At 37.4% G+C, this 26,239-nt stretch overlaps 2 protein-coding genes across 2 annotated transcripts in view; both read left to right on the top strand.

Annotated features, from left to right (window-relative positions):
- The first annotated feature begins 909 nt into the window (after window positions 1-909).
- Window positions 910-22,476, top strand: LOC135795854 (methylcytosine dioxygenase TET). Its single transcript, XM_065307650.1, has 8 exons — window positions 910-1,121; window positions 1,683-3,221; window positions 13,730-13,801; window positions 15,767-15,976; window positions 16,320-16,398; window positions 16,487-17,964; window positions 18,028-18,755; window positions 18,956-22,476. The coding sequence occupies exons 2-8, from the start codon at window positions 2,022-2,024 to the stop codon at window positions 20,217-20,219; spliced, it is 5,031 nt and encodes a 1,676-aa protein (XP_065163722.1). The 5' UTR covers window positions 910-1,121; window positions 1,683-2,021; the 3' UTR covers window positions 20,220-22,476.
- A 946-nt stretch (window positions 22,477-23,422) lies between these two features.
- Window positions 23,423-26,239, top strand: part of ko (Stork-head domain-containing protein knockout) — a 42,176-nt gene continuing 39,359 nt past the window's right edge. Inside the window, exon 1 of the mRNA XM_065308534.1 lies at window positions 23,423-23,735. The gene's annotated coding sequence lies outside the window, so the exon portion shown is untranslated. The remainder of the gene's footprint in view (window positions 23,736-26,239) is intronic.

Raw genomic sequence — 26,239 nt, 5'->3', positions numbered from 1 at the left:
TCGCCAGCTGGTGAGCCCTTAAACAGCTCTCGAAATATGTGTGTGCTGGTATGGCGCGTGTGCCCAACCACCGGTGTGCCGTACCGTTGGCCTGTTGTGTTCCGTTTTATTAAAATCATTCTTATCGGCGTGCGGCGATCCTAACGTCTAACGTCTTTACGTTAGACACTTCGATACTCTTCACAAATCACTGTCAGAGAGGAAAAACAAGCGCGGCTTATTTTATTTTCTACCTTCTTGGCGTTCTTAGCGCTTGAATGCGCTGCATTATGACTGAAAAGTGAAGACATTTGTGTCTTTCATGACAATGGGGCATAAACCAACGGATATTGTATCGTCAGCTGTTTATTTTATTGTAAAAATATTTATTTTTGGTAAATTTACACTAAAAACCTTTAAAAAACGTTGAAAAATATAGATTTTTAAGGTTTTTATGTGTTTTTACGCATATTTTGTGTTATTTGAGTGTGTAAAGTGGTATTTTTCGCACATGGCGACCATTTTGTGTAAAAATTTACGAAATCCAATTGGATTTAGCATTAAAATCTCCAAAAACAAAATATTAGCAATAAGTAATGAATTTTAACGTGGAAAACGAAAATAAATGCGGTAGTGAGTGCATAAAGTAGGTTTTTATCGCCGGTAGAAAGAGAAATGATGTATATTTCAGCGTGTGCAAACGAAAGTGAAGTTGTAAGCGCACGGCGAAAACGCTGAAAACGCATTGGTCGGTGTGGTTCGCATGGCGAAGGATCCGCGCGCCGTGCACACACACGTGGTGAGCGTGCCGCCGGCGGCGAGCGCGCGAGAGAGCTTTTACGGAAGCACCGGAGGGACACGATTGCAACCGATTTCAATGCATTCTCTGATTGGTGCAAAGCGCGGCAGATGCGAAGCGCTAACACCGAAAGCTGCAAAGAATTGGTGCGAGTACGAATGGTCGGGCATCGTGCGTACGAGCGCGTCAGTCGTCCTTTGAGCCGAAGCGTGCGTGTTTTGGAGAGTGCTGTGCGTGTGCGTGGCTTTTCGGTGTTGTGTTTTTCCCTCGGAGAACAGGAACTATATTATAATTCGTGCAACTAGAAAGCATTTTTCAAAACTCCACACAACAAACTCACATGGTTAGTAAACCTGCATATAAAAAATTTGATTTTTAACGCGCTCAAAACGTGCCAGGATTATTTGCGTCACAAACAAACAAAGGAAACTGTGTTTATTTATCGTAATTTTACATAAAACAACAAATTTTATCATTATTTACACGTGTTTTGTTTAAATTTAGCTAAAATTTAATGTTTTGTGTGATTTATTAGAAAAGTTTTTAATAATCTGTACGTTTGGTTGCATAAATTTCCGAAATTTTTGATTGCTATTGTTTTGTTTTTTGTATTTCGTGGCGAATTTATCGCATTTTTGTGCGCGTAGATAGAAATTTGTTATTGTTTGGTGGTTGATTCATGTGCGTTTCCCCGTGGCTGCAAGTTTCGCGTTGTTTGCCACCGCCACCGCCACCACCGGTGACTCAGTCCTGCTCTGATCGACCGAGGGAGCAGGAGGAGCGCACGCGTCATAACGACCGTGACCCGTTATACTACACACCACGCACGTTCGCGAATATTCATCCCCCAACACAGAAAATCACCACGCTCACAAATATTAACACATCTCTCATTCTGTTGCAGATATTTTTCTATTCAAACTTAGCTTACAATAAACAAAACTACCTACAACCAAAAAAAAAAAGATAAAAATAAAAACGACGCCAATTACAATATTTTTATACTACGTACAAAGTACAAATATCTGTCAGAGTACAAACAAGGCTGAAATAATCTTCCTCAACGTAATATTTAGTCAAAAGAAAAAAGAAGCAGTCACACAACAGATCTCAGCGATTTAAATCAGGACATCGTATTTTTATGCAAGTCACGAGCATAATGACAATAAGTTATAAGCAGTTTTAAGCGATTTTTTTGTAATTGCGACGAAGAAAACAATTGCAATGAACGTGCGATGACAGAATGAGCGATACCCTCAGCCGGGACCCGGAGACGCAGAGCTCTGGGTACGCCCTGGCTCCTAGTTATCCAGCGACATCCACATCGGACGCGTCTGCCGCCTCCCACCTGCCTCCATTTTCCACATTCGCCGTTGAAATGGACGCCAGCACCGGCTTCAACTTCACCGAACGCGTCATGGAGATCCCACATTGGGATTACTACCATGAAACACGTCTCCTAGACCGCATAGAGAATGGGATCATCGTGTCCCAAGCCCAGTACAGACCCTGGGAGTCCAAGGATGCTGATGCGTTCGCGGCGGCGCAGAACAGCATCTCGAAATTGCCATCATTTCAATCACAGTTTCATGCTTTTAATGATCCGGTCACTACGAGTGGTAGTGATCAACCGACGCTGACGACGCTCACGCCCGTCTCGCCGAGCGTATCTAGTCCAAATTTAACAACGCTCGGTACAGTTGGTGCCAACTTTCATACCCTCAACGCTAGGAATTACCCGTTGGTACCAGCGCCGATACAAGCACGTGAGATACCTTCGATTCAACAACAGTTCCTGGATGAACGACATATTCAACTCTATACTCATCCAGCGCAGTTCCAACCACAAAACGGCACGATTATTCAGAATATCAGTGCTCCTACAGTGGTGCACGTGGTGAAAACAGAGCCGGATCTACGTTTAACTCTACACCCCGAGCAGAATTTGAAGCTGCAGAATATCACGCTGCATCCGACGCAGTTTCAGAATCCCATGTCGACGATTATTGATAATTCCGGTGGGATTTATAATGGGTTGGATAAGAAGATCAATGGGATCAATGCGGGTTTAATCAGTTCGCCGACAAGAAGTGATTTTAGGAAGAAGGAGCGTAGGAAAATCCGCGCGTCCAGTTTGGAGAGCTCGGCGGAGAGTGATGGCGCCTCGAGTAATATGGAGATTGGGAATGAGAATTCCGGGCAGGTGGCGGCGGTTTCCAGTACGGCTGGGTTTAAGCATCATTCGATGAGTATGAATTCTATGGATATGGATGATATGAACGGTGGGATGGCCGATAAACAGGTGAAGAAGAAGCGGAAACGATGCGGGGAATGTATTGGATGTCAGCGCAAGGATAACTGTGGTGATTGTGCGCCATGCCGGAATGATAAGAGTCATCAGATCTGCAAGCAGCGAAGGTGTGAGAAGCTCACCGAGAAGAAGGTAAGCGAATGTTTTATTTTAATTTATTTTGAAAAAATATTTTGCAAATATTGAGGTTTTATTAGGAGAGACATCTGTCGGAGGTGTTTGTAACTAAATTTTTAAGGTTATTTCTTGGGATTTTAGATATTTTTGAATGTTTTTGGTGTTTTTGAGGGGATTTTTATGAGTTTTGACGGAAAAATCTATAAAATGCTAAGAAAAACGTTGTTTTCTTTGGTATATTTCGGTTTTTGGGCTAAATTTACTGCATTTTTGACGAAATCGGTGCAAATTTGGTATTTTTTCTATAATTCTGGTAGCTAGAAATATCTATCTAATGTTTTTAAAGATTTTTGGCATTTTTGGAAGGATTTTAATCAGTTTTCACGAAAAAATCTATAAAATATTTAGAAAAACGTTGTTTTCTTTGGTAATTTTCAGTTTTTGGGCTAAATTTACAGCATTTTTGAAGAAACCGATGCAAATTTGGTATTTTAAATTCTGGTAGCTAGAAACATTTATCCAATGTTTTCAAAGATTTTTGGTATTTTTGGAAGGATTTTAATCTGTTTTAATGGAAAAATCCATGAAATACAAGCAAAAACATTATTTTCTTTAGTAAATTTCAGTTTTTGTACTAAATTTATTGCATCTTTGGAGAAAACCATGAAAATTTATCTTTTTACATCAATTTCTCGCAGTTAAAAAGACTTTTAACAAGTTTTACTGCAAGAATTATTGCAAAATGTACTCTAACCTCTTTAAAACGAGTTTATAAAGATGTCGTTACATCGAGGAACAAAATATAACCAAATATTGAGATTTTACGCGGATAGGCAACTGTTTAATCATTTGTTGCGCTGGTTATAAACTCAATTACTCTTGAAAAAATGCCAGTAAATATTTCCTGAAGTGTAAATATGAATTCCGCGTCGTTCAGTTGTATTCACTTGTGTTATATTTAAATAATTTTGTAGTAACGCAACGTGCACCCCAACAAATTAGCTGAAAAATCGTGCTTAAGTTATAGAAATTTGCATTGCAATTTGTAGGGATGTTGGGTTGCATAACCACAACAATATTACAAATTTTACCATCGATGTCATGTCTTTAAAAATATTCTACCTCATAATTGCAAGAAATGAAAATATTTTCCATCGTTACACACAGAAAATTAATACAAACCAACCAAGTTGTACGAGTACTCATTTCGCCGTTATACGAGTACTCATACATACTACTCGCACACTGTTGATGTTTATGAGAAAATGGCGGATATAGCGATGCATTCAAGATGCACCCATGAAGTCTAGCCCGTAGCTCCACACAAGCTCTCCCCTTGTGAATGTGAAATGTGAATGCGAACCTACCCTAAACGCGTACGATATGGACCGACCCAATTTTACTCCGATACGCGACGCGTTCACAAAATCGAGCATAAAAACACACGCAACATAAACCAAAATTTTGTTTTTACCAATGTTTTAATTAAAACGTCGACGCAGATGGCACCCGAACCACCGAAAAACCGAAAATTTTTCATATTTATCACCGCGGCCATTTTGCCAAACTTGTTTACCGGTTAAAGGTTAAAATCTGTTCATTTTCGTTGTCGAAATGAAAATTCCCACCGAATTAATTTAAAAATTTTGAATTAATTGAAAAACTGGTTCGCGAGATGAAAAACACGCAGTGCATAATATTCTTCTTCATTGAATAAGTTTTATGCTTCCATTGAGCATCTGTCGAGTCACGTTGCATGTTAAATGCATTTCATTTGTTGCACTTTATTTACGTATGTAGATTTCCTCACCCTTTGCACATATAAAATATTTTTATTAATATAAAATAAAATCACAAACAAGTTATGCATATTTTTTTATTTTGGCGAAAATATGAAAATGAATTCAATGCGAATGAAAAAATAAGTAAAAGTTATTTGATGTGTGTGTGTGTGTGTAACCGAAAACGAGTATAAAACATATGCCATAAATATGGCGATGGCGATGTTGGATGTGCCAGGTATATGACCGAGTCAAACAGCTGCATTTGGAGAATAAACTTTTGCCAGCTGTTTATAGTCGCCCATTGATGCGGTCGTCATTCGGTTTCGGTTGTAGCCATTGTATTCACTCACACAGGCAGGGATAATACACACATGGACATTTGTCGCGCACATTAGTTTTTAGTAGTATGCTCGTGCCTGTATAGTAGTTCTACCTCACCACCGGGTGCTGCGTCACATTTATGTGTTTGTTGTGTGTGTGTGTGATTCGCAGCTACGAATGCGAGTTGGAAAAATGAAGTCGGGGAAAGACGCAGAAATCGTTTGGACGATTGCGCTCTATGCGGACATAATAGCGAAACGCATTTTAAAGAACAAACAGCGAATGCATCGGATGACGGATCCGAGGAATAAAATATTACGTATTCGGGTAATTTATTGTAACGGTCAAACTTAACTTGTTTTATTGGAAATGCGGTGTGAAATGTGAAGTTTTTGGTAAATTGCTTGTAATTATTTAAGTATAAGGGATTATTATTTGGAAAATAGCAGAGGATATGGATATTCTAATTGGCAAAGGGTTTTTTAAAGAATTTTTAAAATATTAATTTTTTTCGGTAAATTTTGGACATTTTTAATGATTTTTTCAAAAAATTAGGAAATTGATATCAAAAAAGCACGTTTTAAGTAAAAAATATAAAATATTTGATCAAAAAGTCATTAAATATTTAATATTGCATTAAATTTTATCAAAATATTTGAGATTAGACTTTTATATACAGAGTAATCAATAAAATTGTAAAAAAATAACATTTTTTCAATAAGAGCACGTCTCAAGCAATAAATAATTATTTGTTTAAAATAATTTTAATAGAATAGATGCATAATTTAATTCTGGAGCTATTAGTGAAAGAATTATTCTTTTATCTCTTATAGTTTTTGAATTATTTATAATAATTTGTTTAAAAACGTGAAGTAATTGGTTTGCATACAGAAATTAGACAATATCAAAATATTTTAAAGAAAATCAACGATTATAGCTAAACGGAAAGAGATACAAGGATAATTTAAACCACAATCTATCAAGAATTTAATTTTACATCATATTTTGCCTAAATATTAAAGATTCAACTTGTATATACAGAGTAATCAAGAAAAATATTTAAAAAAAAATCACATTTTTTGATTAATTTTTGATTTTAATCGGCGATAACTTTTTAACTAAAAGAGATGGAAACGTCATTTTTGCTTTGAACGATAGACAATAAAATAAACTATAACAAAAGTTATAAAAATCATCTCCAACCATTCAGATGTATCCATAAAACGCTGAAATCTAAATTAATTATGAGTCGTTTACCGCAGATGTGACACTCTGAATGAACATGATTGTCGGATAAATTTCAGTGTCCCATCAAGGTGTTTAATATCACAATATCACAATATCCACATGTGTAGGTAAACATTCAACATCGCGTGCTATTACAGCTGTAGATATTGGTACAATAGCCATGATCAAATAATAAATAAGAAATGATTTGCTTTAAATTCGAGCACACGCTGCCTGCATTGGCGCTTGCTTGCCTTAAGTTTGGCAACATTTGACATTTGCGTTCGGTTCGGCCATCGCTATCGCAGGATTGATTTTTTCGTGCGTGTGCAGACACAGGGCTGGCACGGCGCTGGCAGGCATTGGTGGTGGTGGTGCACGCCGGGGTGTCGCATGAGTCATCATTGCACTCGGATTCTTATCGATCCGCGTGGTGTGTGCGTAGGTTAGTGAAGCTCGCTTTTCCTCTTCGCAGCCGCCACTAAGGAAGGAATCATAATGGCCGCTCGAAAATCAAATCTTTGATAGACTAGCGTTTGAAGCATCTTTTTAACACTTTCTGGGATGATGTTATCGTTAATTTGCTTATAAAATATTTTTATCTTTTGTTTTTAAGTAAATTATTATGAATAATTCATAAACTATAAGAGATATAAGGATAATTCTTTTACTAATCGATTTAGAATTAAATTATACATCTCTTTGGGAAAAATTCAATTCAAATATATTATTATTAATTGTTTTAAATTAGTTTTTAGTGAAAAATTGCAATTTTTTACATTTTTCTTGTTTACTCTGTATATAATGGTTTTATCTTTGATATTTTCATCAAATATGATGTAGAATTAATCTCTTGATAAATTGTCGTTTAAATTATTGCTCTACCTCTTTCCGTTTAGCTATAATCGTTAATTTTCTTTAAAATATTTTGATAGTAATTAATTTCCGTATGCAAACCAACCACTTCACGTTTTTAAACAAATAATTATGAATAATTCATAAACTATAAGAGATAAAAGAATAATTCTTTCACTAATAGATTAAGAATTAAATTATTCATCCACACTATCAAAATTGCATTAAAAAACAATTATTTATTGCTTAAAACGCGTTTTTAGTGCAAAAATGCATTTTGTTACAATTTTCTTGATTACTCTGTATATAAAAGCTCAATTTCTAATATTTTTACAAAATATCATGTAAAATTAATTTCTTGATAACCTGTCGTTAAAATTATCCCTGTACCTCTTTCCGCTTTGGTATAATCGTTGATTTTCTGTAAAATATTTCTAATTTGACTAATTTCCAAATGCAAACTAACAGCTTCACGTTTTTAAACAAATTATTATGAATAATTCAGAAACTATAACAGATAGAAACATAATTCTTTCACTAGTAGATTCAGAATTAAATTATTCATCTATACTATAAAAATTGCATCAAACAAATAATTATTTATTGCTTAAAACGTGTTTTTAGTGCAAAAATGCATTTTTTACAATTTCCTGGATTACTCTGTATATAAAAGTCTAACAACTAATATTTTAACGAAATATGGTGTAAAATTACTTTCTTGATAGATTTTCGTTTAAATTATCTCCCTATCTCTTTCCGTTTTGGTATAATCGTTGATTTTCTCTAAAATATTTCTAATTTGACTAATTTCCGAATGCAAACTAACAGCTTCACGTTTTTAAACAAATTATTATGAATAATTCAAAAACTATAACAGATAGAAGGATAATTCTTTCACTAATAGATTCAGAATTAAATTATTCATCCACACTATCAAAATTGAATCAAACAAATAATTATTTATTGTTTAAAACACGTTTTTAGTGCAAAAATGCATTTTTTTACAATTTTCGTGATTACTCTGTATATAAAAGCTCAATCTCTAATATTTTAACAAAATATGACGTAAAATTAACCCCTCAATAGATCTCAGTAAAATTTATATCTTTATCTCTCCTGTTAAATGCGCAAACCTTTGCATTTAAAACCATATCGCATATTCAGCGACAAACAAAACAACAAACAAATCTAGAGTATAAAGTAGCCGCGCGAGCTTTAATTTAGGAAATAGATTGTTAAATCCTAACAGCGTTGAACTTGCATCCGACTGGGTACTTCCTCTGTCAAAGTATTCTCATCGTTAAATTATATAATAGGTGAAGGCGATTTTAAAATTGTCGCTGCGAATATACTCCACATCAACACACAGTGTGTTCGCACAAGTGATTATCTGAATCATTCAGCGTAACAGGCACACGCATTCGTAAATTTCATAAAGAAAATGTTTTGCGTGTGCAATAAAACGGTGCGTTCTAGAATTTCACGGTCATAGGTGACCGGAAGCCCGGGCTCCCCGACACGACATGTGTGCAGTGTGTGCAGTGGAGTATCCGCCCGACGCCATTACGCGCATTGCACGCTGCACGTCTCGCTGTGTCTCCTCACCCCCAATGGTTGTGCGTGTGCTGACGTCACATTTCCGCCCTCTGTCAATGTCATTACATTCTCTCTCGCCGGGTTTAAGATTTAATACATTTTTGACCTATCGGCGCCTTCTTCACCTGGCTGAATGGTCGCGTGCCGGTCGCGGGGGTGGAGGTGCAACCGCACACACACTCGGAGAATTAGGGTAGGTCTCGATTGAATGCGAATGCCGAAAGACGCGCGCGAGCTCAGGTGCCCCCCTTTGCGTATACTCGTAGATCCCCTTTTTCGAGGCGGTGTATTCAACCTCAACATGTATCGGATTTGCGTTTGCGTTGTTCTTCTGTTTTGATTGCGGTTGTGGGACCCCTTTTTTATTGAAATTCAATGGAAATATTGACGCGTTATGATAGGGGGAGAGCCAAGTGCACAGCGGGGGGTTGCAGGTCTTTTTGCAAATCGGATTTGTTACGGAATTTGGGTTAGAGTTGAGTTTTGGGTGAGGAAAATTGACGATTACGTCAAAACGGAAGGAGATAGACATAAAATTTTATCAGGGATTTGTTGAGGGATTAATTTTACATCATATTTTGGTAAAATATTTGAGATTGAGCTTTTATATACAGAGTAATCAAGAAAAATGTAAAAAATGACATTTTTGCATTAAAAACGAGTTTTTAGCAATAAATAATTATTTGCTTAAAATCATTGATAAAGTAGATGCAGAATTTAATCCTGGATATATTAGTGAAAGAATTATCCTTGTATCTCTTATAGTTTTTGAATTATTCATAATAATTTGTTTAAAAACATGAAGTGGTTGGTTTGCATACGGAAATTAATCACAATCAAAATATTTTAAAGAAAATTTGCAATTACAGCTAAACGGAAAGAGGTAGAACAATAATTTAAACGATAATCTATCAAGAGACTAATTTTACATCATATTTTGGTAAAATATTAGGGATTGAGCTTTTATATACAGAGTAATCAAGAAAAATGTAGAAACTTCAATTTTTGCACTAAAAACGCGTTTTAAGCAATAAATAATTATTTTTTTTTAAATAATTTTGATAGAGTTCATGCATAATTTAATTCTGGAGCTATTAGTGAAAGAATTATTCTTCTATCTCTTGTAGTTTTTGAATTATTCATAATAATTTGTTTAAAAACGTGAAGTATTTGGTTTGCACACGGAAATTAATCAAAATCAAAATATTTTAAAGAAAATTTACAATTACAGCTAAACGAAAAGAGGTAGAGCTATAATTTAAACGACAATCTATCAATAGATTAATTCCACATCATATTATGTCAAAATATCAGAGATAAAACTTTTAACTCAGTATATAGTAAACAAGAAAAACATGAAAAAATACAATTTTTTCACTAAAAACAAAATTTAAACAATAAATAACTATTTATTCTTATCAAATTTTCCAAAATAGATGCAAAATTTAATTCTTCATCGATTAGTAAAAGAATCACCCTTCTATCTCTTATACTTTTCGAGTTATTCACAAAACATTTTTCTAAACCCAAGTGAAAGTAAAAGCGTGACACGTGGGCTGTGGTCGTGGGTGTGCACGTATAAACAACTTACGCTAGACGCGTCGTAGCCGTACGCGGCGTGTTATCCGAGGTAAGGGTGTCGAAAAGAAGGAAAGGACGACGGCCGGGGTCGGGGTCGCCGGTTTTGGGTATAGAGTCATACATAGCGCACGATAGCCACCGGCGGTGTGGGCCTCTCTCGGTCGGTCAGCCGGCCCGACCACTCTCCGGTCGTTAGGATGACTAGACGCTCCGCCAGACGTTGTGCGCTTTTCACGGCCAAGCCAGACCCTTGCTTCCTTCCGGGAGCGGCGTGTTGGGATTTCGGGTGCCGCCTGCGAAGCGCAAAGGATAAAGCGGACGACGAAGTTTTCGAGCGGCGGCGGCGTGTGGATATTTGGGTTGCGTGAAGGCGAACAAACGAGGAAAATCCCTCAACTGGGGATGGGCGTATGGGGGATTCCTATCGTCGCCCGTCCGATGCTTTTCAATGCCAAGGCCCACGCACAACCTACATTTCCACTCGAAAAACGTGCTAGTAAATCATAACACGCGAGTGATGATACTAGATAACGCGCGGTGTTTTTTTTTTGTGTGTAATATGAGGGAAAAAAGAAAGAAAGATTTAAATAACGAACGTGCGCATAATACCGTTGCCTGATTAATTACAGCCGTCACTGAGTAGTTTTTACCACATATGGAAAGGAACTGTTTTTTGCTTCTTTTCCTCAACATTTGTTGGGTGCACTTTTTTGCTTCAGTTTTTTATTGGAGCTAAATATAGACGTTTTTTTTATTTTTACCAAGTTTTTATGTTTTTATTTTTGTTTTTTGATGATTACTCGAAAACTAATAATGATATTTTAAAAATTCTTTCACTAGTCTTTTTAGTATTAAATTGTGGATGTATCTGTGAAGAAATTTTAGTGATAACATATTTTTATCAAAAGTTACAAGACATTTTATAAAAATTTTATAATTTTTTAAGAAACAAACTTTAATTGTTAATAACTTTTTAATTAATAATCATATCATCCCCATTTTTTCTCTAAATTACGTAGAAAATAATTCTTAATCAACTACTGAAAGAATCACAACTCTAACTTTAATAACTTTTAAGTAATTAATCAAAAACTAATTATTTTCATGATAAAATTTGAATAGCTTTGGAATAAGTGTCAAATTTCAGGATATTCAAAGCTATTTAATACGGCCACTTGAGATTTGATGCATTGTGAATATTTTAATAGAAGATACGTGAGAGTTGCGCGCAATAACGGTATGACACGCCGGAAAGAAGAGCAATAAGAGCGATTGAAGAGTGCGAAGTAGGAGGAGGATCACCGGGTTCTCCAAACGGCTCAGCCGTAAACCCACGTGTAAATACCGAATGCCGGCGTGGAGGCAGGCAGCTCTTCGTGCAGCTGTCAGCAGGATATACGCACCACGTGTGCATTACGGCGCTGTTTTCAATCGAGAAATCTGGAGCAGTTTAAATTAAAAACAATTTTTTTCAATAGAGAATGTTTTAACACGTGATAAGTTGATTGGTAATGATAGTAAGGTATTGATAAGGGTAAAATATTAAAGGGTAGTTATTAGGGAATAAAAATACGGAATTTTAAGTTTATGGATGGTATAGTTTTGTGGTGGGGGTAAAAAGAGTAAAATTTTGTCATTTTGTGAAAAGAGAAATAAAAATCGTGATAACTCGGAAAGTATAAGTGATAAAGGGATGACTTTTTTTTGTAGAGGGTAGATAATCCTAAGGAGTATATGGTGGAATTAAAAAAATATGGTAAAAATATTATAATTAATGCAAATTTCAAGAAAATGCAAAAAGTGCAATTAAAAACTTAATTTTTTTAATAACGCAAGTTTGAGAGATGATAACTCAATTATTTCTTATCGCAAAATATTGATAAAAATAAAATATGAAAGATAATATATTAGAGAACCAATATGCGTAATTTGAAAAATTTAGTGATGATAGTTTTTTAGTTATAACAAAAAGACTAAAATTATGCGTTTTTCTTCATTAATAAATAGAAATCGTGATAATTTGAAAACTATAAGTGATAACGAGATGATTTTGTTGTAAAAGGGTAGATAATAATATAGACTATAAAACGCACTTAAAAGAAATGGTCAAAATATTAAAAAGACCGCAAAATTTAAAGAAAACATAAAATAATTGCCATTAAACTAGTGTTATGCATCCATACAAATATCAAACACTAAGTTTAATCAAAAAACTATTTATAAACCGTTTTAGTTTTTAATGTCCCAATGCCGATTTTAATGCATCTACAACTCGAGAGAGAATAAAAACCGTAAAACAAGCGGAATTAAAATAAAACTTCCACCGAACAAAATCTTGTTCTCGAAGAGCAAAATAAAAACGATCGTTAAACCATTCTAAAAAACACACTCACACATCGTCTAAATTCACATACACAAAAAAAAAACATAAAAACTTTTTAGAAAAAAAATTTACGCGCTTAAATAAAAAGAAAAAACTTTCATCTCAAATTCCATTTCATACCAATAAAAATTTCTACTGAATACGTGGAATTCATACTCATACTCGTACATCATATCGATAACACCCCGATACAAGTAAACTTTTATGATTTGTTAGGGATCTGCAAGTCGTCTGAATGAACAAAGGAAATTAATTGCGAGTGATAAATCGTCGTCGATTTATCTGCCTCTGCCGTAGAATAAAAACCTCACAACGCAGCACACACGTTACAACCGTGAACTCTCCGCTCGCATGGCTTTCGATTCCGTAGCGAAATAAAATATAAATCAACCCTCCCTTTTTATGCCACTGCCATGTTGTGTGCGTGTATGTACCGTACCGATTCCAAAATGGCGGCGCACACGGCTGCGAATAATTGACGCGCGAGAGATGCGAGCGAGGCGAGATTTTAAATTTAAACGCCGCATTTTTTGAGTTTATGAGTTTGTCGCTTTGAGAATGTGTGCGCCGGGGTGAAGAGCGGCGTGGAAAGGGCCCGCAGGGTGCACACCTGGCCTCGTGCTACCGGATATGTGACGCCGCGACGGTTTCTTGCACCCGAAACGCACCCAGAGCTCTGAAACACACAAAAACATTACTTAAATAATATTATATTACATTTTACTATAAATTTCGACTAAAAATGCATAAAATTAATAAAAATTTATTTTTTTTAGAATTTATATGGAGATCCAGCGATGATGCGTGGTGAAGGTCGACGCGGACGTGGAAAGGGTCGAGGTGGCGGGGTGAGTATTATCAAAATAATCTCGTATTTGCGAAATATTCGCATCAATCAGCATGGAATTGCGAGTTTTGTCGCTGAGTGTAAACACGACGCACACACGTGCGACGTTAAAAAGCGCACGTCTGGATCTCCGGCGAGAGAGTGAGAGCTGCCGACAGCCCTACGCCACTATTGTCGTCCTTTATCGCGTCGCGGCGAAACGGAACAAAACGCATCGGTGGTGCGTTTCGCTTTCCCTTCACAATATTGATTTATTTTCGAGCGCATGCGGCGTTACGCTCGTCGCCTGGCACGCACGCCGAATGGAACGAAATTTGCAATTATCCGACCGGCGAAAGTACAGCGCGTGCCAAAATTATACGAGTTGATCAAATTTTTATCACCGCGGCGATGAATTTGCATTTTATACCTCACAAAGCACTAAAACCTTCACTCTACATATATTCTAACCTCTAAAACTTTAAATTAAAGTTTTTATAACTTAAAAACACATTTTTTTGCGTTTGTGTTGAGTCATTGAGTGTTTGGTGTATGTTGGGTTGCCTATAGTGAATCATCATTCACGGTGATTTGAACGCGTCACTCAGAACGCGAAACAAAAATAAAAATATGTAATAAAAAGGTTTCGCAGGTAAACGTGAACGTGAAACATGACGCTGGAGTATTATCGACATTGCTTCCGCTTCCGTTGGTGCTGTGCCGGGCCGTGACAAGGGTGGATCGATATCGCTTCACAGAGCAATCAAATTTTCTTTACATTTGCATTTTTATGGCAAACAATATCAGCGCACAATTTCAAATCGCCGGCTCGGTTGAGGTCGGGTGAATCCGCGCGAACTTTCGGTTCGCTGACACGCCGGCAGCGCATCCACGACGTACGTCGCGCGGATATAACCAGCGGGCGCGGATGCGTGGGAGTGACGGCGGCGTAGCGCTGCGCGCTTTTTCTCGACGACCGCGCCGCGGCGGCCGCGACCCTCTGGTGGGGCACGCCGCGATCCTCGCTTTCGTTAGTGTTTTTTCCAGATAAGCCCCCCGCACGTTCGATAACGCATTCAGCGTGGCGACGCGCGCGAGTTTTGCATTTGCACTGCCACACCACACAAGTAGTAATTAATTTTTCAACTCGCATTCGCTTGTCAATTAAATCATCTCCGCACGAGCGCGCCCGTAATATAGACGTGAATAATACGTGACGTAATATCGTCAATTTAAGTACAAATCTCTTAAAGACAATGTTTTCTCTGCCATTCGTCACTCAGGTATTGAATTTAGTTATGTGCATGATTTTTACCGTTTTTTAGACAACCCAACATACACGGGGATTGTTTTTTACTGAAATTCGATACTTGGACTGCTTTTTTTTTAAACTGCATTCAATTGATGTGAATTGTTGAGTCTAGCCGGTTTCACAAGTCTACCTGGTAGAAACCTGCATTCATCTGGGGTTTATGACCTTTTTCATATGCGTTGAAACGCGCGTTTGAATAAAAATATAATTATTCAATTGTTTGAAGCGGTTTTCTGCATATCTGTGTCACGCAATGCGTTTTATCACTGCATATACTATATAAATATAAGTTTTACGTTGATAACAATATGATAAACAACATAACGCATAAAAAAACTTAAAAATAATATTTTTTGAGTTCAGAAATATTATTTTCTTACCTGCTTTATGTTTTCAATAAAAATCTATTTCCTTTAGGCCTCCGAATATTTTTTTAAACAGTTTACACAATCTGCTTCCACTATGCGCACGTCAGAACGCTTCATTAAACAAAGTTTGATGAGAAGCAGCTTGCGGTAGAAGAAAGAAACAAACAAATATTCGAATTCGAAGGATTTGTTAATAGAAACGCAACCGTTTGGGTTGTGTTCGGTTTTTTTGAGGAAAAAATAATTTTAGTTGTTCGCGTGCGTGCGTAGAGCGAAGATGTTTCATTTTGCGGATGCGTTTTTGCAGAGTTATCGCGGCCGGAAGGCGGCTGCCGCTGCAGCGGCCATTTCGAATCAACCCGGCGGTGATCAAGCGCCGCCCGCGCCTGTTTCGCGACCCAGTCCGCAACCCGCCGTGCACATGATCAAGCAGGAGCCGGTGCACATGATTAAACAGGAGCCTGTACACATGATTAAGCAGGAACCCGTCCAACAACAACAACAACAACAAACAATGGTAAGTAAATTATAAAAAAATTAAGTTTTTTAATGTTTTTATGAATTTTTATGAAAAAAATATTTTTTTTGGGGTGTGAATGACATGTTAAACCGCCCACGTGTTGAATCCGATTGTATCCTGCAGTGTGTCGATTGTCCTTGTAGGTTTTGTGTGCGTGATCGTGAGGCGCAAGGTTAATGCGATTCGAGACGAGGGATTTTACCCTTCTTGATATATATAGATATCTATGTGGGAAAGAAACTGACCTTTCTCAGCTTGGGGACGTTTTTCCCCAAATCTCTCCCCTTGAACATAATTCCGCTGCATTTGCACGCATTTTATGAATATTTCTCTGTTTCAGACCCCGGTGCCCTTCTATACCGACCCCAACAGGTTCAGCACGCCTGTATGGCAAACAGACCCAACTCTAGCACCTCAAGGTAATTTTAAAGATGAAAATTTTACATTTCACTCATCAGTGCTTATAAATCGAATCAAATTCTAATCTATTTTTTTTAAAACGTGCAGAAGTCGTCCCCAACTGGCCGCAGGGTCAATTCATTCAGCAAATTGCACCCGCTCAACCGCAAACCACCCTCGACGCCTACCCACCGCAACAGTATCCCAACGGTTTATATCAGGCGACTTATCAGCAGCCGACATTTGAGTCGAATACATTCTACACTGGCGCCGTGCAGGTTTTAAGCACAAGACCGCCGAGTGTTCCCAGCACACAGTTGACACCACGTACGAATGGCAGCTACACGCCGAGTCCTAGTCCTGTCACTCAGAATCAGCAACCACAAGCGCAGCAAGCACAACAACCTCAGGCAGCTCAGCAACCCACAACACAGAATAATGGCCAACGGACTAATATGACTTATGAATACATGCAGAATTACGCACCGCCTGCAACGCCACCTGTTGACAATCAACAACAACAACAGATATCCAGACCCAGTTCGGTTAATGGTAATAATAATGCCCCAACGCCAAATCAAACTTATCAAACGGGTAACACTTTCACATCCGTTTCGAGTACTAGTTTCTCACCCAGTTCGAATACTGCTCCGCATTATGTCAACGCGAATTCGGGAAACGAGCAACCTGGTTATCCGCAAGTGAACAGCAACCCGCCGCTAATTTCACACAACTCTAGTGGGTATCCAGGTCAATTCGGCGGTAGCAACAATCAAACCACCTCCGACCATCAGCAGGTCCAGTGGGTGAATAATGACAATGCGCACATGATGTGGCAGCAATCCCCCGCTCAACCAGCGCATGCTGTGAATCAGCAACAGGCGCAGCAGGACCAAATGAACGAAAGTGCCAAACAATCCGATAATAACACGCCCAATCAGTATGAGAACGAGAACAATCATCACGATCCCGGCGATCAGTTCAATCAAGCGCACCGGGTGAATTTAAACTCGCGTATCAAGACGATGATCTTGAATAAACAGGCGGATAACAATAAGAAGATGGAGGATGTGCAGAAGGACGAGCACAGCAAGCAGACCGGTCATTTTTTATGGTATAGCCACCATCGTCGCTCAGATGATATAGAAAGCGACGGTGGTGGCTTTCCGTCGATTATTCGACAACTCAATCATGACAAATTTTATAACTACAATCCGAATCATTTTAATTACTTTCCATCGATAATGCCGGCTCAGAATGAAACAGCGACAAGTGAAGCGGTGTTGGACGTGGCGAAAACTGAAACTGAAGCGGAACAGAGTTCGGTGGGTTGCCTACCTGAAGAGAATAAGGTTAAAACTGCGCTTGGTAATGAAATCCCACAATGCAATTGTTTCCCAACTGGTAATCAACCGCCGGAGCCAGGGACGTATTATACTCATCTAGGGTGTTCGAGTAATTTGGTTAATCTGCGGAAGGATTTAGAGACGCGCACGGGTGTTACCGGTAAAGCTATCCGCATTGAAAAGATTAAATACACTGGGAAGGAAGGAAAGTCTGCGCAGGGATGTCCTATCGCCAAATGGGTAAGTTTTTATTTAAAATTCTATCTTTTTATTGGTTTTTAATCATTTTTTTGTTTTAAATAGATTATTCGACGTTCTGATTATCAAGAAAAGTATCTTATCATTGTGAAACACCGTCAAGGTCACTTTTGCTTCTCTGCATTCATTGTCGTTTGCATTGTGGCTTGGGAAGGCATCCGACAGAAGCAAGCCGATGATTTATACTCGCTCCTCACCGAAAAGCTCAATAAATTCGGTATTCCGACCACGCGCCGATGCGGGACGAATGAACAGAGGAACTGCGCATGTCAGGGACTGCATCCGGAGACGAGTGGCGCAAGTTACTCGTTCGGATGCTCGTGGAGCATGTATTACAATGGATGTAAATTCGCCCGTTCGAAATGCGTGAGGAAGTTTCGGCTATCCTCGCAGAATGAAGAGAAATGCATGGAGGAGAAACTGCAGGCGATGGCGACGTGTCTGGTTCCGCTGTATAAAAGTCTCGCGCCGATCGCGTATAAGAACCAATGCGAGAACGAAATGAGTGACATGGAATGTCGGCTGGGTGATAAGTCAATTGGGCGGCCATTTTCCGGCGTCACTGCATGCCTGGACTTTTGTTCGCATTCGCACAAGGATACTCACAATATGAACGATGGTTGTACGGTGGTTGTTTCTCTTATGAAGGAGAGAGTGCTGGGGAAACCGAAACATGATGAGCAATTGCATGTTTTACCGTTGTATACGGTGGATACGACTGATGAGTTTGGCGCTAGTCAAAAGCACAATAGGAGTATTGAAGTTCTTAAAAGGTACGTTTTATAGTACATTATTTTGTCACCAGGTGGCGCTAGTAGTACCATTTTAATATTTATTCCGTGAAACACGTGTGTTTAGCTTTGGTTTTACATTGTTGTGAGGATAAATAGTTAATTATTTTATCGTAAGATGGCGCTGCGAGTGCAATTTCAACGTTTAATACCTAAATATTTGTATTTATTGTTGTTTTCAGTTATAAATGTGAGGTGCGTGTGCGCACAGTACCATTACAATCCTGCCGCCGCAGTAAAAAGAAAAAGAGTGCCGCCGCAGAGTCTTCTGAGTCGTCCGAGACGATTTCCTCCTCCCCCAAGAAACGATCTTCCAGCAAAGAAGCAGGTGGTAGCAGTAAGCCAAGCTCAACCAACGTCGAGCTGCAAAATAATCAAATCACCAGCACCGTCAACAATAACAAACAATCGCATGCGGCTCTCGACCGATATCATCACCGACACGAACCGCCAGTATTAGACAATTGGAGCAATCCGCGCACTGCCTTTAACGTAACATATCCGGTCATGACGCCGTACTCGTACACACCAACGCAGTATAATCTACCCGCAGCAAGCATGCCGTATCACCACTACGCCGTTAATCAGAAAGTACAAGATAGCAACTCAGGTTCAACAACTAGCACAAGTAATCATCAACTCGTTATCGATTATGATCAACATCGTATGCCTATGCAACCCTTCCGCACGCCATATTATCATGCGCCGCCACGGCACCATCTCAATGATTACAATTGTAGTTACCCCGTCGGTTTTAATCCGCCGAGTCCGTATGATTATCAGCGGACGGTTTTGCCCCCCTTGCCTAGTTTGAATTGGAGTCATCATGCGCATACGCCATCTTTCTCGGGTGTCAATCATCATCATACGCATGCGCATCACGGCATGTTGTCATCGTTGTCGCCTTTTCAAATGCATTCGCCTAGTCTGCCGGGTTTGGGTTTACCACCGGCAATTATGCCACCACAAGCGCCATCTGCAGAAATTGTAGATGTAAAAATACCCAAACCCGCAATCGGTACGGTGAAAGAAACAACGGAAAATTTAGAAGCGTTTAAAGATTCCACCATTGGTGGCTTGGCGATAGCGTTGAGTCATGGCAGCGTGCTGTTCGAATGTGCCAAATACGAGTTTCACGCAACGACAGCCCTCAAATGTCCCAATCGCTTGAGCCCGACGCGAATTAGTCTCGTTTTCTATCAGCATCGTAACCTAAACAAACCCAAACACGGTTGGGATGCGTATGAGGAGAAGATGCGCCTGCGCAAGATGGGCGTCAGCGTGAGTCCGGTTGTCGTGAGCAATTCGGTGGATGTGTCGACGTCGTTGGACGCGCCATCGACGGAATCACTCCTGCATCCGCTCTCGACGATGACGTCGTTCCACACCTACGTCCCCATGCAGATGCAAATGCCGAATTTGTATCAGAGTACATTCGGGATTTAAGTGTATTTAAGCTCAACCCCACCGAAAACAAAACATACCACAGTGAAATGAAAACAATTGCCATTTTATAAACGAGAAGAGAGAAATATTGATAAAACTAATGTAATTCATATGTTAATTAGACGATTAGAGGTATTAATAATATGATTGTGAACGTGAATTATGCAAGCGGTACACGAGTGGACAAAAATATTATGATAATTATAAAGATTAAGAAAAGCAAATTGGAGTAAACCGAAAACAAAGATGAAAAGAATATTTATGTAACTTTAACAATAGTGCCTGTATGATGTGTATGGATCTCAATGGTATTTTATTATATAAACAAAGTCAAAACGACAAAAGAGAAAAAAATGATAAACATGATAATATATTAAAGAAGAAGAAGATGAAAAGATGAAAAAAACACAGTAAATTTATTTAATGAAGATATAAAAATGAATAATAACGTATTATAAAGAAATGAAACAAGCAAAGACAGTACAAAGTTAGAATTATTCCACTAATCAGTTATACAACAATTTTTCTTAATCTTTAAACAAAAAAAAACAAAAATTACACCTTAACATAAGTAGCCAGTTATCATATTAGAGATGAGACAGTAATTTTTATACGACATTGAATGTGGGTGTTGCGTTGGGGAGGTTCTCTGGCAGCTTTTCTTTTCTTTCTTTTTTTGTGGGCCACAGTCATTTATTTATCCATCGGCCCAACGTTTGTACTTTAAAAATGGTACCAGTGTGTCATAATGTCTTCGAAACGCCGCCATTGCCATACTTTATACACAATCAACTGTTGTTTGTTATTTAATTTAATTCATTTATTTAAACGAATGTCATGTTTATGATTTGTACAAGTAGTTAACTTATGATTTTATCATATTTACCAATATTTATAGTTAATTAATTGCATGCAACGTTCTCAAAGAAGATCGGCGCATGCGCGTCGATTGTAAATTAATTTATTCGTATTCTTACTTTTTGGGTGTATGTACATTGTTTATATCACGATTATTTTAGGTTAATAAGCCGAAATTCGACTTGAAATCTCATTAGCGGTATCATTTTATAGGTTAGACATCGATTTTTAGCGATGATTCTTTTCGGGCGTTGAGAAAAGCAACCAAACCAAACAATATAGACGTCTAACAAGATCATATATTATGATGATATTTATTACCATATTTTATTTCTAATTTATTCGACTTTTAGTGTAGTATTATGAGATAATTTTATTCTAAGCGATAAGTAACGTAGTTGTGAGGAACCAAAACGAAACCAAAAAGAAAACAAGCAAAACAAAACAAAACAAACAAACTCTTTTTATACAAATACGCAAGATTTGTTTTCTTTGTAGAAAAAGAAAAGAAAACAATACACAATAAGAAGATGACATTTTAAAAGCAATCAATCGTATCAATAAAACTAATAATATTTGTATAAAAGTATTTAATATAAAGAAGAGAAGGGAAAAACAAATATAAATGATAAGAACATCAAATTGTTACCATTTGAATATGTTCCAATTTCGTGCGTACAACATTTCAATCACAGGGTTCTTTTCATGACAAAGAAACTGAACATTTTAAGCATTCCAACACTCTCTCATTAAACATAACCAAAAAAACAAAAAGCGTTAATAAAATTCAAGGAGGAATCACTTATGCCTTTAACAAATAAGTTTGCCTTCTGTGTTTCTGCATTGAGAAAATTATAAAATGAAAAAGAAGATGAGAAACAAAACGAAGACGTGAATATCTGTTGAACTATTTGATGAATTCTATTTTTAATTATCGAATTGTATTCATGCGTAATTATCATAATATTCCAAGATTGCAGCATACCAATTGTTAATCATTCCGTATGCGTATAAAGTAATATATTTTCAAAATATTTGTGTGAATATGTTTGAAAACAGTTGCAGACATCCGGATCAAAATTCTGTATAAAATTCGATCACCGACTTGCATTTTACTGTAGTCGTTTAGTCTGTAGTAGTTTCATGATGAACGATGCGTTTGATTGTTTTATTTTGATGGATGAGATTGCGATTTGTAGCGCTTGACGTGAATGCGGTGTGTGAATGGGAGACATTTCGATTTTGCGTGCGATTTTGTGAAGATAATTACAGTAGTAGCGAGTTTCGTACGATAACGATACGTACTTATCATACAACATTGTATAAATACCTATATTTATGAATAATAATTAATCAGTGTATTTGAGGATGAGCGAAATAAAAGCATTGAATACACCGATTTGCAAAGTGTTGAACTTTTGAATGTTTTGTGGTTTGAAACTTGGATTACATTTGACAGCACTGCTGGCAGCAAACTGTCAATAATTCAGTTTCTGTCATTTTTTGCGCAAGCTTTCATAAACGTGCGTCAAAACCGCAAAAATGACAAAAAAGAAGTTATTAAGAGTTAATCTTAAGTGTTTTTCTATTTCTAATTCGATATTTTATCATAAAAACACTTGGTGAGTTCAGTTAGTGTTATAAAATCACTTTTATATTTAAAAATTATGCAGTTGATAAAAGTTGACAGTTGAACAATCATTTTTAGGTTACAGTTGGCAACACTGCTCAGCCCTGTCAACTAACTTATTTTCGACAACGCCGACACCATTATATCAGCAAGTTTTCACGCCTGTGCATCAAAAATTACAAAAAGAACAAAAATGAAGTTATTACAAGATCAACTTAAGTGTCCTTCAACCAGCATTCGATCTTTTATCATAAAAACACTAGGTGAGTACAGTTATAGCTATAACACAACTTTTAATTTCAAAAATCCAAATTTCAAATCGACCGTTGTAAGATTCATCAGTTTCATCATTTACGATTCCACGTTTTTAAACCAAACCGGTTTGTGTTCGGCTAATTTTATCTCTTCCTGCTGAATGCGTCTCTCCTACAAACACATCTGCCCAATTTTACCTGCGTTTATATTTAATGCATTAATGAAAATCAATACAATTTCAACAAAACACATAAATGCATAGATCAATGGCGGCCATTTTAATTCAACCGTAAAATTTCGCCTGTTTCGGTCGAAATCTAAGGTATTATACGTGAGAGCGCGCAGCAAAGACGTGCAAAACTCGCACATTGCTCTGTTTGCAGAGTTTGGTCGGGTTTCGTGCGGTAGAGTTTGGTGAGGTAGAGGAGGCGTGAGGCGAGTTTGGGAAAAGCAGACTCGTTTGCCGTTCGCGTAGTGAGTACAAGGTTCGCGCTGGAACCGGCTGCAGTGCTGCACAAGCGCGTCTCGTGTCTGCACTCTCTGCACTCGCAGTCAGTTGAGTTGCCGACTTTCGAAGAGTCGGTGCGGTGCGCGTTTCGGCTGCTATCTTATCTTAAAAATTTACACAAACAAACAAAAAACAATACAAAACACGCGTTTGTGAGGATTTATTTTCAACATAGACAATTTATTTGATTTAAATGTGAATTTGTGGCAGTGAAAATAATTCTTTTACACGAAGGAAATAATCTCCACGGCTTAAATCACAAAGGGTAAGTGTATTAAGTAATATTCTTTGATTTAATTGTGTATTATTTAATTTTTTAAGAGATTACATAACAGATTTCACTTTATGTGAGTCTCTGGTCTTCAAAAAAGACATGAAATATAAAATAATAAAATAATTGTAGTCACATACTCGTACTCGTAACATTGACGCACAAAAAACAACAGAAAAAATTAAGCAACATTGAGTTAAGTCTAGTTGTGGGACAATGCACTCGCTCGCTCGCTCGCTTTTGTTTCTATCCGGTCTAGGTTTTGTTCTTGTTACATTCTACCATTATACAAAACGGCGTGGCCGGTTGTAAGTGGTAGTTGCATGGTAGGCTGGATCTGGCTGGTCAGTGCCAGTGGTATCACAGTGGCCCCCAAGCCGAAGATTCTTCCTTTGCGTGCGGTGTGCGTGGTGTGTGTGTCGCGGTGGTCACTCAGCCAGGGCAAGGTCGTCCGGATGAGGAATTATTATGCAAATCATAAACAGCTATACAACAAAAATTTACTCAAGATGAGTAATTTTACAGGTACACACATGAAAAAAAGTTGTACAACTGCGTCAAAACATCATTTTTGCTCAGCAATTAAATTAAATTGTAACTATTACGAAACTGTTAATTGGAACGTGTGCGACTACTTAACGAGCATAGTACGTGTTTTTTCTTGTGTTTTAAGAGAAAAAAACACAAAACAACGAAATTACTTTATAATGTAACTTGCATAATTGGTTGCATACGTGCTTTTTTGCTACTAACCTCAAAATTTTGTGTCATTTAGATACATATCTAGAAAAAATAGAATAATCGCGTTTTGTGAGATAACAAAGCAAAACAAAACGAAAAAAAGTAGTCTATGTTATTTTCTTAGGTCTAAACTAACTCTATACAAAATTTTGTTAAATTATTTTGAGTGGTTTTTGCGTAGATGCGACACAAACAAACATCCAAACAAATTTTCTTAATTTTTCTTATTGTTTTCAATATATTTCAAGTTCATAACTAAAATTTCTTTTAAAAAACAACGAAAATTTTTGTTTTTCTGTGAATAAAACACAGTATTCTATTTTATTTCATTTTCTGACGTTATAAATATACATCTATCAATATTCCGCTGATGATATAGCTTCTAATACGCTAAACGCATGCGAGCGGATCATAAATAAATTTCCATGCAGACGATAAAAGTCAAAGTCTGGTCGAACGCGAGATGCATTACCAAACGTGCGTTTGCCTACGTGCGTTTGCCCATCAACTAATTATCCATGCGCGGCGCGTACGCGCTTGCCCATTCCATCATGCAATTCCAATTATCTATCACTTATTGCCCATCACACACGCGCAGCATTAACGATCAAGCGCAAAACAAAAACCTCTTTGATCCTATACTCATAAATGAGACATTTCGCCAAACGGAGGTGAGACGCGTAAATTTATTTTAATCAGCCGCCACTATAACTTCATAATTATTCCACGACCGTAATATTCGCGGAAAATTGGCGCTAACAGGATGCAATAACAGAGCAGCACGAGCAGACGATTGCGTAATTAAATTATATCAAGATGTGTGCGTTGAAATTTAATTTATTCCGTAATGATTCCAATTTTGTTTCGTTAATGATCCTCATTAGTCTTGAAACAGTTAAGATTTATCTGCCACTTGAACGTCTTTGTTCTAGTATGTGAAATAAAAAAATAAAAATAACCGGTATTTTATTTTATTTCGAATAACCGGTTTTATTTATTTATTTATTTTCATCGCGTTCTTAATCTCGCGCACTTGAGTTATTCTTCTGCTCCGATGTGTGTCACACATTTCAATGCTTTAATGTTTAATGCATTATTAGCTTCAGCTTGAACATTTGTGTTCGCGGATGTCCGATAAATACCGTTGCAGGCAGCAGCATTAAGTGACGTTTCCATTTTACTGTTGTTGTCTGTTAGTGTCTGCGAGTTTATAATTGTACTTTGTGGCACAAATTTAATTATTACTGCTTTTAGACCTCCCAAAATCGGAGATTTCATTTCACCTCAGACTCAGATGTGTGAAATGCAATTTTTACACTCCATTTATTCCTTGAATAGCGATAGATATCTCGAAATGGTTTTGTTTGATATACCGCGCGCGCATTCGATTCACAAACGATGAAAACGTTAATTAAATACCTACACTTTGATACTCCTAGAGAGTATCAATTAATTTTTGGTCGCTTGCATTGAGCAATGATACGCTTTTTATTTGCTGCGGTAATAAATATCAAAGATGTGGGATTGGTAGCATGTACAATCATTTAGCTCCAATAAATAATTCCCTTTATTAGTTTCCTGTCGTCAATTGAGCGTTTTTTTCTTTTATAGTTTTAATCGATACAGGTTGGGCGACATCGAAATTCGTATTAATTTTAATGAAATATTGTCTCGCGCTTTCTTTTGTGGTAATTTTTCGTCCATATTTGGAAATTTCTAAAATTATTAACGCTGAAAACTCTTTTAGAAACTCGCAC

Source organism: Atheta coriaria, unplaced genomic scaffold (genome assembly GCF_025399875.1).
Source record: "Atheta coriaria isolate IRGN ID8LTWV9N9 unplaced genomic scaffold, Caltech_Dcor_3.1 hic_scaffold_7_pilon, whole genome shotgun sequence".
Taxonomy (NCBI): domain Eukaryota; kingdom Metazoa; phylum Arthropoda; class Insecta; order Coleoptera; family Staphylinidae; genus Dalotia; species Dalotia coriaria.
Note: the sequence above shows the minus strand (reverse complement) of the source record. Positions and strands in the feature narration are given on the sequence as shown.

Bases quoted from the DNA above. Each gene is read 5' to 3' on its own strand.
- LOC135795854 (XM_065307650.1), top strand. From the start codon at position 2,022: ATGAGCGATACCCTCAGCCGGGACCCGGAGACGCAGAGCTCTGGGTAC. The intron at 3,222-13,729 runs GTAAGCGAATGT...TATTTTTTTTAG, and splicing joins AGAAGCTCACCGAGAAGAAG to AATTTATATGGAGATCCAGC. The intron at 13,802-15,766 runs GTGAGTATTATC...GCGTTTTTGCAG, and splicing joins GAAAGGGTCGAGGTGGCGGG to AGTTATCGCGGCCGGAAGGC.